This window comes from Phocoena phocoena, chromosome 14, assembly GCF_963924675.1.
Source record: "Phocoena phocoena chromosome 14, mPhoPho1.1, whole genome shotgun sequence".
Lineage (NCBI taxonomy): Eukaryota > Metazoa > Chordata > Mammalia > Artiodactyla > Phocoenidae > Phocoena > Phocoena phocoena.
This window is the reverse complement of record NC_089232.1, coordinates 71,573,523-71,588,363: the sequence shown is the minus strand read 5'-3', so window position 1 is coordinate 71,588,363 and position 14,841 is coordinate 71,573,523. Positions and strand designations below refer to the sequence as shown.

The 14,841-nt window shown below is 47.3% G+C and overlaps 1 protein-coding gene across 3 annotated transcripts; it reads left to right on the top strand.

The window, feature by feature from the left end:
* Nucleotides 1-2,805: 2,805 nt before the first annotated feature.
* Nucleotides 2,806-13,263, top strand: FKBP1B (FKBP prolyl isomerase 1B). 3 transcript variants are annotated; one of them, XM_065890980.1, is made up of 4 exons: nucleotides 2,806-2,942; nucleotides 6,476-6,523; nucleotides 11,484-11,596; nucleotides 12,655-13,263. In XM_065890980.1, the coding sequence occupies exons 1-4, from the start codon at nucleotides 2,906-2,908 to the stop codon at nucleotides 12,781-12,783; spliced, it is 327 nt and encodes a 108-aa protein (XP_065747052.1). In that variant the 5' UTR covers nucleotides 2,806-2,905; the 3' UTR covers nucleotides 12,784-13,263. The 3 variants fall into 3 exon arrangements, with proteins under 3 accessions (XP_065747052.1, XP_065747054.1, XP_065747053.1); XM_065890982.1 differs by lacking the exon at nucleotides 12,655-13,263 and adding an exon at nucleotides 12,610-12,654 and having other exon boundaries at nucleotides 2,906-2,942; XM_065890981.1 differs by lacking the exon at nucleotides 6,476-6,523 and having other exon boundaries at nucleotides 2,906-2,942; nucleotides 12,655-12,783.
* Nucleotides 13,264-14,841: the final 1,578 nt, after the last annotated feature.

Here is a 14,841-nt window from a genome sequence, read left to right as displayed (position 1 = left end):
CTGCATTGGCAGGTGGATTCTTAACCACTGCGCCATCAGGGAAGCCCTTATTATTGTTTTAAATTAACATACAAGAAAGGTCAAAAGGACCTAGAGACTGTCATACAGAGTGAAGTAAGTCAGACAGAGAAAGACAAATCCCCATATGATATTGCTTATATGTTGGATCTTAAAAAATGGTACAAATGAACTTATTTACAAAACAGAAATAGAGTCACAGATGTAGAAAACAAACATGGTTATCAGGGAGGAAAGGGGGGAGGGGAAGGGATAAATTGGGAGATTGGGATTGACATATACACACTACCATGAATAAAATAGATAACTAATAAGGATTTACTGTATAGCACAGGGAACTCAGTACTCTGTAATGACCTATATGGGAAAAGAATCTAAAAAAAGAGTGGATACATGTTATGTGCGTTTTGCTGTACAGCAGAAACTAACACAACATTTTAAATCAAGTACACTCCAATAAAAATTTTTTAAAAAGGTCAAAAGGTAAATTCACACACAAAAAAACATTCATCCAAAGAAAATTATGACTACATCCCTCCAGATATTTTTCTATGCAGTTTGGGTTGAACTTTTTCAATCATACTGTACAATTACATATCACGATCTTTTCACTTTACATTATATATTAGGATTTCCCCATGTTATTTAAAGACTTTATAAATTATTTTTAGAAGCCACTTAATATTCACTTTTCCTTACTGTTGGGGAAGTTCCGTAATTTTTCCTTACTGGTGAGATACCTGGTTAGAGCCAACTTTATCCTTTTATAAATAACGCTGGGATAAAGGTGTTTATGCATAAAGCATGTTTTTCATTGTGAATGGCTTCCTTAGGATATATTCCCAGAAGTTTCACTCGTGAGTCACAGGGAATATACTCTCTGGTTTAAACCCACCCGCTGCTCGTCCGCATCCGCCAGCCCTCGCACGCGGCCCCCCACCATTCTCTCCATCCTCTCCGCACATGTGACACTTCCTCTTCTCCCCCCTCCCCCAAAGTGCCTGTCCTTCCACCTCTCCCCCCGCCCACCTACAGCCTCCCCACAACAGCCAGGCCGGGAAGCAGTGGAGACAAAAATACCTTTGGTCTCACTACCCCACCGAAAATCAGTCTCCCCTGGGCCGTACCTGCTCACAAACCGCGGATCCGAAGCCCTGAGCGGGGACCGGAAGCATCGGCTCCCAGGCCCCTGATAGGTGAGCGGTGGCTGGGCAAGCTCGGCAATGACCCTTGCCTATTGGCTATTGCTTGTGTCCCGTTATGAGACGGTCTTTCCCATTGGCCAATAAGCTCGGGCTTTGCCGCACAGACCTCTGGGAGTTGTATTCCCCGTGAAACGCCACCGAAGGTAAGCCTGCTACAATTTCTCCCTTGAAAGGTATAGCGCCTTCCCCCACTTCTCATCGGTTCTCTTAGTCTAAGAAGGAGTCCGGGAGCCCTAAAGTCAACACGGCTTCTTAACCTTTTTAGGGGTGCGGGGGTTGTTGGGGGAAGGAGTCGAGGACCTCTAAAATAAGATAAAATCTCCTCAGAAAAATGTTCTTTTCCGTACACAAAATACTGAAGCCGTTCCATGGACCTGTGCTAATTACAAACCGTTATTCTACACTTACCCCCAAAGTGCCTGACCATGGCCACAGTTCAAGAAGCTAGTGCTTCACTAGGCTTAAGACCGGCTATACCCCTGGGAGACTCTGGGCCACGCCTTGGGGCCGCCCATGGGGAATTTCAGATCCTGACCCTCACAGTACAGTTGAGGATCATGTTTCTTGAACACACAGCCAACCCTCCTTCAGCGATGCTGATAACCTGAAGTTTCTGCCCCGACCATCTGGGAGACAAGGAGAACACCTCTAGGGCCCACTCTTCTTTGCTCAGGCTTTTCTCCCCATGCCTATCTTCCAGCACCATAGCTGGAAGAATCATACCTTCATATCAATTTTTGCAACAATGCATGAAGAACGAGAAAAAGAGACAGAAAGTCCCATTCATTTTTCAAACAAATGTTACCTTCTCCAAAAAATACCTTTCCAGATTCTTATGTCTCCTTTGGGTGGAGGTGAAGGGTCTGGTAGAACTCATTCATTCATTCATTTATCCCACAACTTAAATCACTCCACGCCGTAACTGTTTGTGTCCCTGCCCATCACAGATTCAGTTCCTCTAGGACAGCAATTCTGTCTTAATTCAGCCGGTATCCCCAGGGCACAGTTCTCTGCCTTGAAAGGTGGGAGTCCGCCTGTGCGTACGTCAGAACTACGCAGGATGGAGAACAGTGGTTAAGGGGGGGCGGGGTAGAGTCAGTAATTACTGGCTTCTCCTCCACCCCCCGCCCCCACCTCTCAGCTTGCCCCTGCAGATTCGGACAGCCTAGCTGGGGTGGGTACCTCTCTGGTGCTTCCATGACGCTCTGAACGCTATGGCAGTGAACGCAGTTAATGAAAGTGTTGGTTTAGTTGCCGGCCTTCTCCCCCAAGTCTGTGAGACCGAGTTGACCGGCCCTCCTCACCCCAGCTTAACACAGAGTAGGTGCAAGATAAATATGTGTTGAACGGATGGATGGATGAATGGATGGATAGATGGGTGGGTGGATGCGCACGAGTGTCTGCATGCCTCCTGCAACAGCCTGGTCAAGCTCCCGAGCAGCCGCGTCAGGGTCCCTTCCCCCGAGCCCCGCCCCGGTCGACCCCACCTTTCCGCGCCGCTCCGCCCCGCCGCCCCCTTCCCGGTGGCCCCTCCCCGCGCAGGTCCCGACTCCAGCCGCACCTCCTCCGACTCTGCAGTGGCGGCGGGGTGGCGAGCCGGAGCGCCAGCGGGCCAGGGCCGGAGCCGAGCCGGGGTCGGGGAAACAGCGGGGACCCTCGGAGGCGGGGCCAGTGGGACCGCGATGGGCGTGGAGATCGAGACCATCTCCCCGGGAGACGGTACCGGGTGGCGGAGCCGGGGGAGGAGGAGGGGTCTCGGGGCGGAGCCCGGCGGGCGGGGGTCCGATTCCGAGGTGGCGCGGAGGGTGCTGAACAGGGAGAGCTGGCCTAGGATGGGGGAGGCGGGAGAAGACCCTAGATGGGACTGTTGGATGTCTAGCACACATCCTTCGCCATCCCCTTACGCGCCTGCTCACCTAGAGGAACGAAGGCGGCGGCTGGGAGGCTGGGGTCTGCGGCCCGCCACCGCCCCGGGGGCCTCGGGCTGCCGCTGCCCGCGACTGGAACCGCTCGATTATCCGCTACTCCTGATTTCCTAGGGCCGTTTTTTAGCTCCGCTTTCCCTGCCCTGCTGGTTGAGCTCTGGAAACAGGGGAAAGGACATGCTTTGGGATCTCTTCTGCTCAGGGCAGCCCCCTTCTAACGCGCCCGCCTCCCGGCCTCTGGTTGGGCGGCCCCCTGCGATCTGGGCGTTGAGACGCTGTAGGGACCGACCCAGTCTGGGAATGATGGAGCGCTTCTTCCACTGCTTCTGCATCTTGCTTTATCCTCCCTGTCCCACTCAGTCTCTCCGGCCATCCTGTCCACTCCCATGGCTTTCATTATGGGCTGCAAACCGATGGTCTCCAAACTTAAGCCTCCAGCCCAGGCCTCCAATCTGAGTTCCAGGTGGTCCGTTTATCCAGCTGCTGCTCAGCCTCTATCTGCTCATCCCACGGATCCCTCAAAGTCAGCAAGTCCAAAACAGGACTCATGCTCCTGGTCTCCCCCACTCCCTAGCACTCCTCTGTGTTCCCTTGTTTCCTGCCTCAGGATCGGCACCAGTCACTTTCCCAAGCCAGATATTACAGGCATCACCCTTCTGTAATTGAGTTTGGATGTGCCAGGAGTAGCTATTTCTTTATTTCTTAAACCAACCTTAATTCAGACTGGAGCCCTCATTTCTGCAGGATTTGACAGGCAAACTGCATGTCAGACATTATTGACACTCCCCCACCCCCGGGAAATTGGAGGGACTCTTGGTTCTTGGCCACCCTCCTTATTGAAAAGCAGTGGTCCCTAGAAGTCCCAGCCACAACCTTGGATCACCCATGGGCTGCAGGCTTCTTTTTCCATGCTGGGAACCATGGTGCTGTGCCCCAGGAAGCATCCCCCGGGGCACTGCCATAGAGTTCTGCCAGTGGCCTCCAGGCCTCTTCTCCTTTCCCTGGTTCAAAGAAACCTTTAGAGTTTTCTCTCCTTAACCTCCCTCCCTGGCTAGACAAGGGGCATTTTCTCTTGAAGGGAGATCAGATTTTTAGGGAAAGCCTGGAGGAACTTTGGCCTTCTGCTTTTAGCTCAATCTAAACCCCTGAGTCAAGAAAGCACAAAAGGGCCAGCTACCATGCTACAACCCAGAGGGGGCAATGTACCAATTAATATTTCAGTGACTACGCTGCAGTGCTGGGGATGCCTGCCTTGGTGGAGCCCACACCAAATCCTGCCAAGTTCTTCTGCCGAATATCTCTAAGGCTCCATCTCCTCAGCCCCTGCCCTAGTTCAGGCCAACATCATCTCTCACCTGGATTTATGCACAGTCTCTAAACTGGTCTCCCCACCTCCATTCTCACCTCCTGGCCTTCCATCTGGCCTCCCACCCCACCCCCACCATTTTCCCCACCACAGCCTGAGCACTCTTTAAAATGCATATTGACCATGCCCCTCCCTGGGCATAAAACGTTTTAATTAATCTTACTTTTTCTCCAGGCAGACAGTGATACAGCCTCCTGTTACCTTCCATGCTACAGCCTCATCTCTTACCACCAGTACCTATCCCCACCACCAACTTTTCCTCCGGCTTTATCGAGCTGTCTGCCAGTTGTTAAATATACCAGTCATTCTGCAAATATTTATTGAGCATATACTGTGTGCTAGACCCTAGGATTACACAGCAGGGAACCAGACGGGCTCCCACTACTGCTCAATTTGAAGCTTTGAACATGTGGTTCACTCTTCCCAAATTATCTCCCTTACTTCCTTGGTAAACTACTCATCTTTTAAGACCCAGTTTAACCATTATCTCCTCTCTGATACTTTCCCTGCTGCTCAGTCAGTCAGGTGCTCCCTCCCAAGGGCCCCCATCTAAATGTTGGCTCAGCTGTTAGCCCTCACAAGGCTTTAAATCCCACTCAAATTTATACCTCCTGTGCAGACTCTCCATCTGTCTACTTGTAGTACAAATTCACATGTCTAAGAGGCATCTTAAGATTGCCACCTGCACAAATCTGTTCCTCATCAGCCTTCCCCATCTCAGGAATCAGCTCCTCCATCCTAAATCATCTCCTCCAAACCTAAAACCCAAGCATCGTGGTTGTTTTCTCCTTCTCTCTCATCCTGGACCCCATCTCCATGCCATTAGCATGCCCTGTCAGCTCCAATTCCAAAGTATATTTCCAATCTATTTTACTCTCTTCTCTGCTGCCAACCACTTTAATTCAAGCCATCATTGATTTTCTGTCTGGATTATTGCAACAGGCGCCTAACTGTCCATCCTACACACAGCAGCCAGAATGATCTTATAAAATCTTAATTCAGATTATGTCATTCTCTTGCTTAAAACCTCCAGTGCCTTCCTGCTGCACTTAGAATTAAATCTGGCTCTGCAAGGCCCTGTGTGATCTGGCTCTTTCCCACTTGTCTCCACCTCCTTCCCTTCTTTCCAGTCATCTAGGCTCCTTACTGTTTTGTAAATGCACTGATCCTTTTCTGCCTCACAGTTTGTGCACTTGCTGCTCCCTCTTCCTGCAGTGCTTTTCCCAGTGTATTGCTCATCCTTCAAGTCTCAGCTGAAATGTCATCTTCTCTGAAAGGCTGTCCTGGACCACCCATTCTAAAATGGCCTGTCCCACGGTATCTCTCTGTAATTTATCATTGTGTTTATTTAGAGAACTTATCACAATCTATATTGTCTTGTTTGTCTGAGTATTGTTTGTCTCCCTCCATTAGAATGTAAACTCCAAAAGAGTAGGAATCTTGTCTGTATAATTCACTGGTGTATCCCAAGATCAGGCCCAGACCTTGCACACAGCAGGTATTCAGTAAATATTTGTGAATGGTTGTGTTTATTCATCCTTGTGCACAGTCATCACCCTGCATTATAATCTATTATTTATGTGTCTGTTTCCCTAACCTCATTGTGAGTTCATAGATTGCTCTGTGTCTCTGGAATCTAGTCCAGGCCTGGCAGAGAGTAGGCTGTCAGAAAGGTTCGTGGAATGGACAAAGGAAAGTAAAAAGAGCAATCAAAGAAAGGAAAAGGACCAGGAGAGAGTGGAGTTGTGGAACCCAAGGAAATAAAGTTCAAATCAAGGCCAGAGAAGTAAAGTGACTAATCTGGTTCGTACAAAGCACAGAGCCAGAACTGGAACCATGGGCGTCTCCATGGTATGGAGGGGAATGTGGGCCAGAGCTCTTGGTCACAATCACACCTGAAATGTCCCAGGCGGCTTTCTCCAACGTGCTGTTCATTCATCTATTCTCATGTCTCCTTGCAGGAAGGACATTCCCCAAGAAGGGCCAGACGTGTGTGGTGCACTACACAGGTAGGCTTCACTCCCTGAGCCCTCATCCAGACCTGCCCCTCCCCAGGCAGGTCTCTCCTCTGATACTCCTCTCCAGAGGTATCAGCTCCCCCAGACCAGGCCCAGAGCCCAAGGCAGCCAAGTCTCCCTCTGACCAGCTATCCCCAACTCCTCCCAGCCAGCCTTGAGGGAATGAGAAAGGGGGCTTGCAAGGTTAACCCCTGCCCTCTTTTTTTTTTTTTTTGCGGTACGCGGGCCTCTCACTGTTGTGGCCTCTCCCGTTGCGGAGCACAGGCTCCGGACGCGCAGGCTCAGCGGCCATGGCTCATGGGCCCAGCCGCTCCGCAGCATGTGGGATCTTCCCGGACTGAGGCACGAACCCGTGTCCCCTGCATCGGCAGGCAGACTCTCAACCACTGCACCACCAGGGAAGCCCACCCCTGCCCTCTTATACCACCTCCATTCCCCTTCTGTCTGTTGCAGGCAGGGTGGAGTCCTGGCCCTCCTGGTGCTGTCCGATACTTGGAAATTCCTCTTACAGCTCTGAGAGCCCTGACCCTCCCTGCAGACTCCCTTTTCATCCTACAGTGTTATTAGAGCAGGGGAGGTCAGCTTCCTGAGAATTCCCTTTCTTTTTTCAGAAACAGACTATTCAATTCAGCCTACTGTTATTGATCACCTACTGTGTGTGAGATGCTGTGCTGAGCAGTAGGGGCACAAAAATGAAACAAAAGGATCCCTACCTTCATTGGGCTGGGGGCTGGGGGTGGGGGAGGGCAGGAAGTCAACTGGAGGCTCTGACGCAGTGTGAGGCACGGGTGGCAGTGGCTGTGTCAGGGTGCTGTGTGGCCAGAGCAGGCCCCGCCTCTGCTGAGCCCTCTTGGATGATCTGCACTGGAAGGCCAGGTGGGCTGAGATCCTGAGGACCACTGGCGGGAAGGTTATAAGCAGATGTTTGTTCTGGGGGTTGAGTGCTCTGCCTTGTGACCTGCTTCCCAACGTGGCAAACTTGGTGACAGCCACTTAGCAGACAGCAAGGCCAGTTTAATTCATAGGACATAGTCAGATGGGGCCATTTTTAGCAGTTCTCTGGGCCAGTGTGAAGTGCCAGGTTGATTCTAGGCAGACAGTGTGGGTATTTCTCAACAGCTGTGTTGTCGGTCGCTGACGTCAGTGGGCTGGAGCTGTGTTTTATCTCCTGGTGATGTGGCCTAATTACCATGAGTCTTCTGGGGCCTCTGACCTGTGTAATTGATTTATCTGTTCTACATGTTGCAGACAGACCAGTCCTTGTCAAGTTACTCAAACCACAACATCCTTTTGCAAAGACCTTTCACAATACATGCAGACAGGAGGCAATGTGCATTAAATACTAACATCAGCCATGAGTGGCTCTGGTCTGGGGACGGATTGTCTCATCAAACCCAGCAGGAGACTGTATGGGACTTTTTGGTAAACTTTTTTATTATATATAAATACAGTAGTAGAGAATATAACTCTAAGATGTACAGCTCGATGAAATTTTTCTAAAGTGATCACACTTATGTAACCACCCCCCAGATCAACAGACATTTCCAGCACCCCCAGGACTCTCCCTCTTGCCTCTTCACAGTCATTACACCTCCCTAAAGGTAAACAGCATTCTAACTTTTTGTCCCTGTGGATTGATTTCACCTGTTTTTGAACTTCATATAAATGGAATTGTAGAGTATGTACTCTTTTGTGTTTAGCTTATTTTACTCATTATGTCACTTTTTTCACTTTTTATGTCTGTGAGATTTATCCAGAGTAGTTTGCTCTTTTTTATTCCTGTACAGGTCATTGTATGAATATATTGCAATTTATCGTTTCTACAGTAGATGAACATTTAGATTGTTGTTCGTTTTTAGCTATTATGAATTGAGATGTTTTTTGGTGCACGTGTCGACATTCTGTTTGGCTATATATATGCAGAAGCGGGATTGCCGGGGCACAGGGTTATACCTATGGTCAGATGTAGCAGATCCTGCCAAACAGCTTTCCAAAGTAGTTGTGCCAGTTTCCACTGATACCAGCAATGTCTGAGCATTCCAGTTCTACATCCTCATCAACACTTGGTGTTGTCAGGTTTTTGTTTTGCTTTTGGCCTGTCCTGGTGGTTTTGACTTGCACAGCCCTGATGATTAATGAAGCTGAGTACCTTTTCACGTCTTTCTGACCATTTGGATATTCTTGTTAGTTCGCCTAAATTTTGTCCACTTAAAAAAAAAATTTGGTGGTCTCTCTTTTTCTTATTGATTTGTAGGAGTCCATCTGTATCCTGGATGTGAGTCCCTTGTTGGTTACACCTAGTCCAGACATCTCCCATGCTATGGCTTGCCTTTTTACTCCTTTATTGGCATCTTTTGAACAGAATTCTTAATTTTAATGACGTCCTACATATCATCAGTCTTTCCTTTATAGTTAGTACAGTTTAGAAATCTTTGTCTATCCCTAGGTCATGAAGATGTTCTTCTATTTATTATTTTATAGAAGCTTTATTATTTTATCTTTCATATTTAGGTCTGTGATTCATCTGGAATTGATTTTTTTTTTTTTTTTTTTTTTTTGCGGTACGCGGGCCTCTCACCGCTGCGGCCTCTCCCATTACGGAGCACAGGCTCTGGATGCACAGGCCCAGCGGCCATGGCCCACGGACCCAGCCGCTCCATGGCATGCGGGATCCTCCCGGACCAGGGCACGAACCCGTGTCCCCTGCATCGGCAGGTGGACTCCCAACCACTGTGCCACCAGGGAAGCCCCTGGAATTGATTTTTATGTATGGGTGAAATAGGGGTTCACTTTGATGTTTCATTTTCCCCCATATGCATATACAGTCAATCCAGCAACATTAATTTAAAAAAAAAATCATCCTTTATCCATTGCATTCAGTGGCACCTTTGTCAAATCAGGTCACCTTGTATCTGTGGGTCTGTTTCTGGACTGCATGGTTTTGGATGAACCTGCAGCAGTAGATAACAGTATATGGTCTGAAGTGGATTAAGTCATATGAAACCTGAAGAAATTGGGGAGTGAGCAAATCAGTCTTTAAATGGAGTGTGTGAATGTGTGTGTGCACCTATCCATATGTGTATTGTACAAGTATGTGTCTGTGTGAATGTATTATATCTGTGTATCTAAATATTTTCCTAGCATCTGGCCATCGGGGTTTTCTTCTGAGGGTCTATGCATATATGCATGTGAGCATGCATGCACATCTCTGAATATCTTAGCAACCTGTGTGTATGCATGAGTTTGTATTTGATCTCCTATATTTGATACAGAAGGATCCATCTGTTTGCATCTCTGTGTAGCGATAGGGTTTTCTTCTTTGCCTGATTTAGTACCCAGGGCAAGAGCACAATTTATTCTGCCCAGAAAATAGGTAAATAAGAATGTCTCTTGTATACATTTATGTTGTAGAAATTAGGAAGTGGAATCACAGATGCTCAGATACTGAGCAGGCCCAGACCTTTCATGTTAAACATGGCAAATCTGAGGCCATGAGAGAGGAAGTAATTTGCCTCACTTCACACAATGAGTTAGTGTCCGAGTGAAGTCAGAATCCAGTCTCTGAACTTACAGGCTAGGCCTTTCTCTGGTCCCAAACTGCCTTCTGTTGTGGTCCAGGGGCCACAAGAAGTCATGGAATAGCATCATTTACAGAATGTCTGATCTTTGAACTAGAGACACCAGTAAGAACAGAAAATAGAAAAGCAGCTCTTGGGTCTTAGGCAGCTGGACTGAGACAACACATGTACATCAGGGATGACAAGGTATTTGCAGCTGGAGGCTGAGGGGTGCTCCAAACTGCTAAGACAACACTCGGGGTGTGCTGGGTTCACATATCTCTTTTGTATGAGGTCTGGAGGCCACCACTGACTGGCTGGGTCACTTTTTAAAAAAAAATTTTATTTACTTATTTAGTTTTGGTTGTGTCGGGTCTTAGTTGCGGCATGTGGGATCTTTCATTGCGGCGCACAGGCTTCTCTCTAGTTGTGGTGCTCACAGGCTCTAGAGCACGCAGGCTCAGTAGTTGCAGCTCATGGGCTCTCTAGTTGTGGCGCGCAGGCTCCAGAGCGCACGGGCTCTGTTGTTGCGGCACGCGGGCTCTCTTGTTTTGGTGCATGGGCTTAGTTGCCCCGCAGCATGTGGGATCTTAGTTCCCCAGCCAGGGATCGAACCCGTGTCCCCTGCATTGGAAGGTGGATTCTTGACCATTGGACCACCAGGGAGGTCCCTGTCTGGGTCACTTTACAGTTACAGTTCACTGTAGTAAAGGATGATATGACCTTTGGGTTTTGCATGTTGGGGGAACCTTGGGCAGACCAGGTGCGGACTCAACCTGAGGATGAAATGCCTGGGAAAACAGACCTTCAGGTTGAGGCAGCTCCATGATAAAAGTTGCAATGTGCAGAAGTACTTGAGAAAGGTATAACCTGAATAGGGCAGGGAAGGGAAGGAAGGGGAGGGCAGAGAGAAGGTTATCAGGCAAACAGTAGCTAGATCTTAAAGTGCCTGGATACAATGGAGGCATTTGGATTCTGCCTCTGGGGAGTTACTGAAGTATTTTAAGCAAGGGAGTAATAGGATCAGGTATGTGTTTAAAAAAAAAAAATCATTCTGGGTACAGTATGGAGAATGGAATGGAGGAGTAAGAACAGAGCAAAAAGGCCAGTTAGAGTTGGTTCCTGTACACAGGTGAGATATGATGGTGGCTTGATGAGGACACAGGGTGGTGGTAATAGAAATGGAGAAAATAGCTGGACTCCAAAGATATGCAGGACTTGGTGATAGGCTGTATGTGGAAGTATCCAGGTTTCTTGCTTGGCCAACAGGACGGATGGGGAGGACTGAAAGACAGGTTTGTACAGAATAGGAATTCCATTTTAGACATGTTGAACCTGAACTGGGAGTTAGCTCATGACCACAGTTATTTTCCACCCTATCCTTGCTTTCACAGGAATGCTCCAAAATGGGAAGAAATTCGATTCATCCAGAGACAGAAACAAACCTTTCAAGTTCAGAATTGGCAAACAGGAAGTCATCAAGGGTTTTGAAGAGGGCGCAGCCCAGGTAGGATGAGGCTCCTTGTTAAGGGGGATTTGAGGAGCTGGGGGTGGGGGCTCAGCACTCTGCCCTCCACCCTCACCCTATCACAGACCACTACTGCTTTGACTCCACTGTCAGGGCATGGTGATGCCACCTAGTTTCAGTTGTGGCTTTGTGTCCCCACCCTTTTAGTTGCCAGCATGACTCCTTTCTGTCACTGGGGGCTCTCATCCCAAGCACATCTCCCCAGCTAGTTCTGAGCAAGCCTGTGAGCTACCAGCTGTTTGGGACTGAGGCAGCAGAAGAGTTGGGGTGGGGGAGGCCAAGGTGATTTTTTTTTAAACTTAAAAAAAAAAACCCCTATTTCAGACTTGCAAAAACAGTGTAGGTAGAGTTCCCATATACTCTTTACCCAGCTTCCCCAAATGTTAATGTTTTACATAACCGTAGTACAGTGATGAAAACCAGGACATTAACATTGATACAATACTATTAACCAATCTATTCAAGTTTTTGAGTTGGTTATTCAAAATTTAAAAATCGATTATTCAAATTTCACCAGTTATCCCACTAATGCCAGACAAGTTCTTGAGGACTGCTGTGATGAGCCCTGGTTCAAACTCTTCTTTGCTCTGTGAAGTCATGTGATGCTCCTTGCCGTGGCCTCTAATCTCTAAATCTCTCTAATGAACTGTTTCTATCACCTACTTGAGCATGTACATGTACATGTGCTCTTTATATACCTCTTTAGGCTTCTTTGGAAGAAGAAGGAAAAATTATGAACAAATAGAAGTGTTGGGCCATTCACTAATTGAATAACCAGCAGTGTTTGTTGGACGAATGAATTTGAGACCACTTTGTAGAAGTTATTTTCCCGCAGTCAAGTCTCTGTTAGTCTGAGGCACAATCTGCATCTGTTACAACTCTTAGCATCACTCAATGTGCCACGTATAAAACTCATCTCAGATCTTCAGAGTTACCATGAGGATGGTTTGGGAAAATGCCATAGTTATCTTACCTTTTTCTTTTAAATCAAGCTGGGTCCTCTTTCTCCTCTCCCCATCTGCCCCCATCCCTGCTAGATGAGCTTGGGGCAGAGGGCGAAGCTGACCTGCACCCCTGATGTGGCGTATGGAGCCACGGGCCACCCCGGTGTCATCCCTCCCAATGCCACCCTCATCTTTGACGTGGAGCTGCTCAACTTAGAGTGAAGGCAGGAAGGAACTGAAGGTGGCTGGAGATGGCTGCTGCTCACCCTCCTAGCCTGCTCTGCCACTGGGACGGCTCCTCCTGCTTGGGGCTCTTGATCAGTGCGCTAACCTCACTGCCCCAAGGCATTATCCCTTCTCTCTGCCCAAGTTGCTCTGTATGTGTTCCGTCATTGTTCACACGCATCTTTGCTTGAGGAAACTTCAGTTGCAGATTGAAATGTTTCAGGTTGTGCATTTTGCGTGATGCATGTAGTAGCCATTCCTGATCACAGAACAGATTTCTTGTTCGCACAATCTACACTGCCTTACCTTTACTTAAGCCAGACACACAAGGTGCTCAGACATGAAATGTACATGGTGTACACAGAGGGACTTGAGCCAGTTGCCTTTGCTGTCACTTTCTCTCTCAGAAATTCTGCTGACTTAAACGATGTCCTTTTTGGAAATGATATGAAAAATAAAGGCTCTGTGCTTGACAAATTCCTGTCCATCCTTATTGAAGGTAGAAAGTGCTTTAAGGACCACATAAGTCAGTTGCCCTTGGGAAAAGAGTGGAAAGGAGAAGTAGCTAGGAGAGTGATAATAAATACAGAACAGTTTTCCCCCACTATGTGAAAGTAGAAAGTAGAGCATTCCTATGAAGCCTTTTGTAAGCTGAAATGGTATAAAGCGAAGAAGCAATTACCTGAGGGCACATCTTGCTTACGGATGCATGAAATAAATCGAGATAAAAGCACAGATGCTCACAGACACAGTTCAAAGCTATGACAGCTTGATGCCGAGATGCTTAGTTCTTGGGGAAGGAGCTTGGCGGTGTCACTTTCACTGCTCAGGGTTCATACTGCCTCTATAATGGCTCTGAATGCTATTTTTGCTTTTCTCCTTTTTTCATAAAAGCAAAAATCCTTTCTGGATTTCTTTCGTGCAGCAAAAACAGGTACTCCTGTAGGTCTTGCCTAAAAGTGAATTAGCGTGAAGCAAACTTTCGAAAAGCAGCGGATACTTGTAGCTCCGACGTACCTATTGTATTTGCTGGGCCTTGTTCTATTTTTAATTTTTTCTAATTTTAAAATAAAATTACCACCAATCCTCTAAGCAGCCCCACAAGGTAGGTTATGACCTGCCACTCACCTCACAGGCTCAGAATTCCCCTCTGAGTAACTAAAGGAATACATTGTGCTCAAAACCCCCAGTTTAGCAATCAAATGTGGGATTTGAAACTTTAGGTGATCAATCATGAAATCTACATTTGGACTTCGAAGGATAAGCTCCCTTCTTGGAAAAGTGCATTTTGTGCACCTAAAGAAATGAGGGTGTGTTAGGCCTCAGAGCCACACACTAACTCACATTAGGAAGTTACTTTTGAAAATAAATGTGTGCTTATTTTCATGTAGATTTGCTCTAACTTTACAGTGGGGAATTACTTCTGAGAAGAATGTATGATTTTGAACTTGTTTCCACATATGCTGCTTATTTTAATCTACATTTATTATAACTTACAGGACTTTCCAGTTAGGTTTTACAACCAGCCTGCTTACTGATATGCGTTAGTGTACGTCAGGGGAGCCTGTGGCAATGTAGCTAAGAGATTTTTCTTTTAGTTGGCATGGGTGAGAAAAGCTTTTGTCCATAGTCAGAGTTATTCTGTCAGCGATGTCTTGGAATTGTTTCAAGACTGAGGGAGGGGCAGGTAACAGGTACTGTTAGTTTCCTTCATAGACTCATTGATAACACGTCACATGACGATACATGTGATATGGGGACACAACATCTTGATTATTTTATGTATCCCTTTTGTCTCCAAGAAGTCCTGGCTGTATTCCCCTCCTGAGGACTGAGGAGTTAATGAAGATGCAGTGCTTTAAGATGCAGAAAATGAAATGAAAGGGGCTGCTTTGCTTTTAATCACCAGTCCCTGTGCTCACCTCTGCAGTGGGACCAGACCAGTCAAAAGGTGCTGCACTCATTCCTTTCTGGGGGGTTTCCTTCAGAATGTCTTGGTTCCTAGCTTTCCTCAATGATACAAATGTCTATAATTTCTCAGAACTCAGCCTGAAT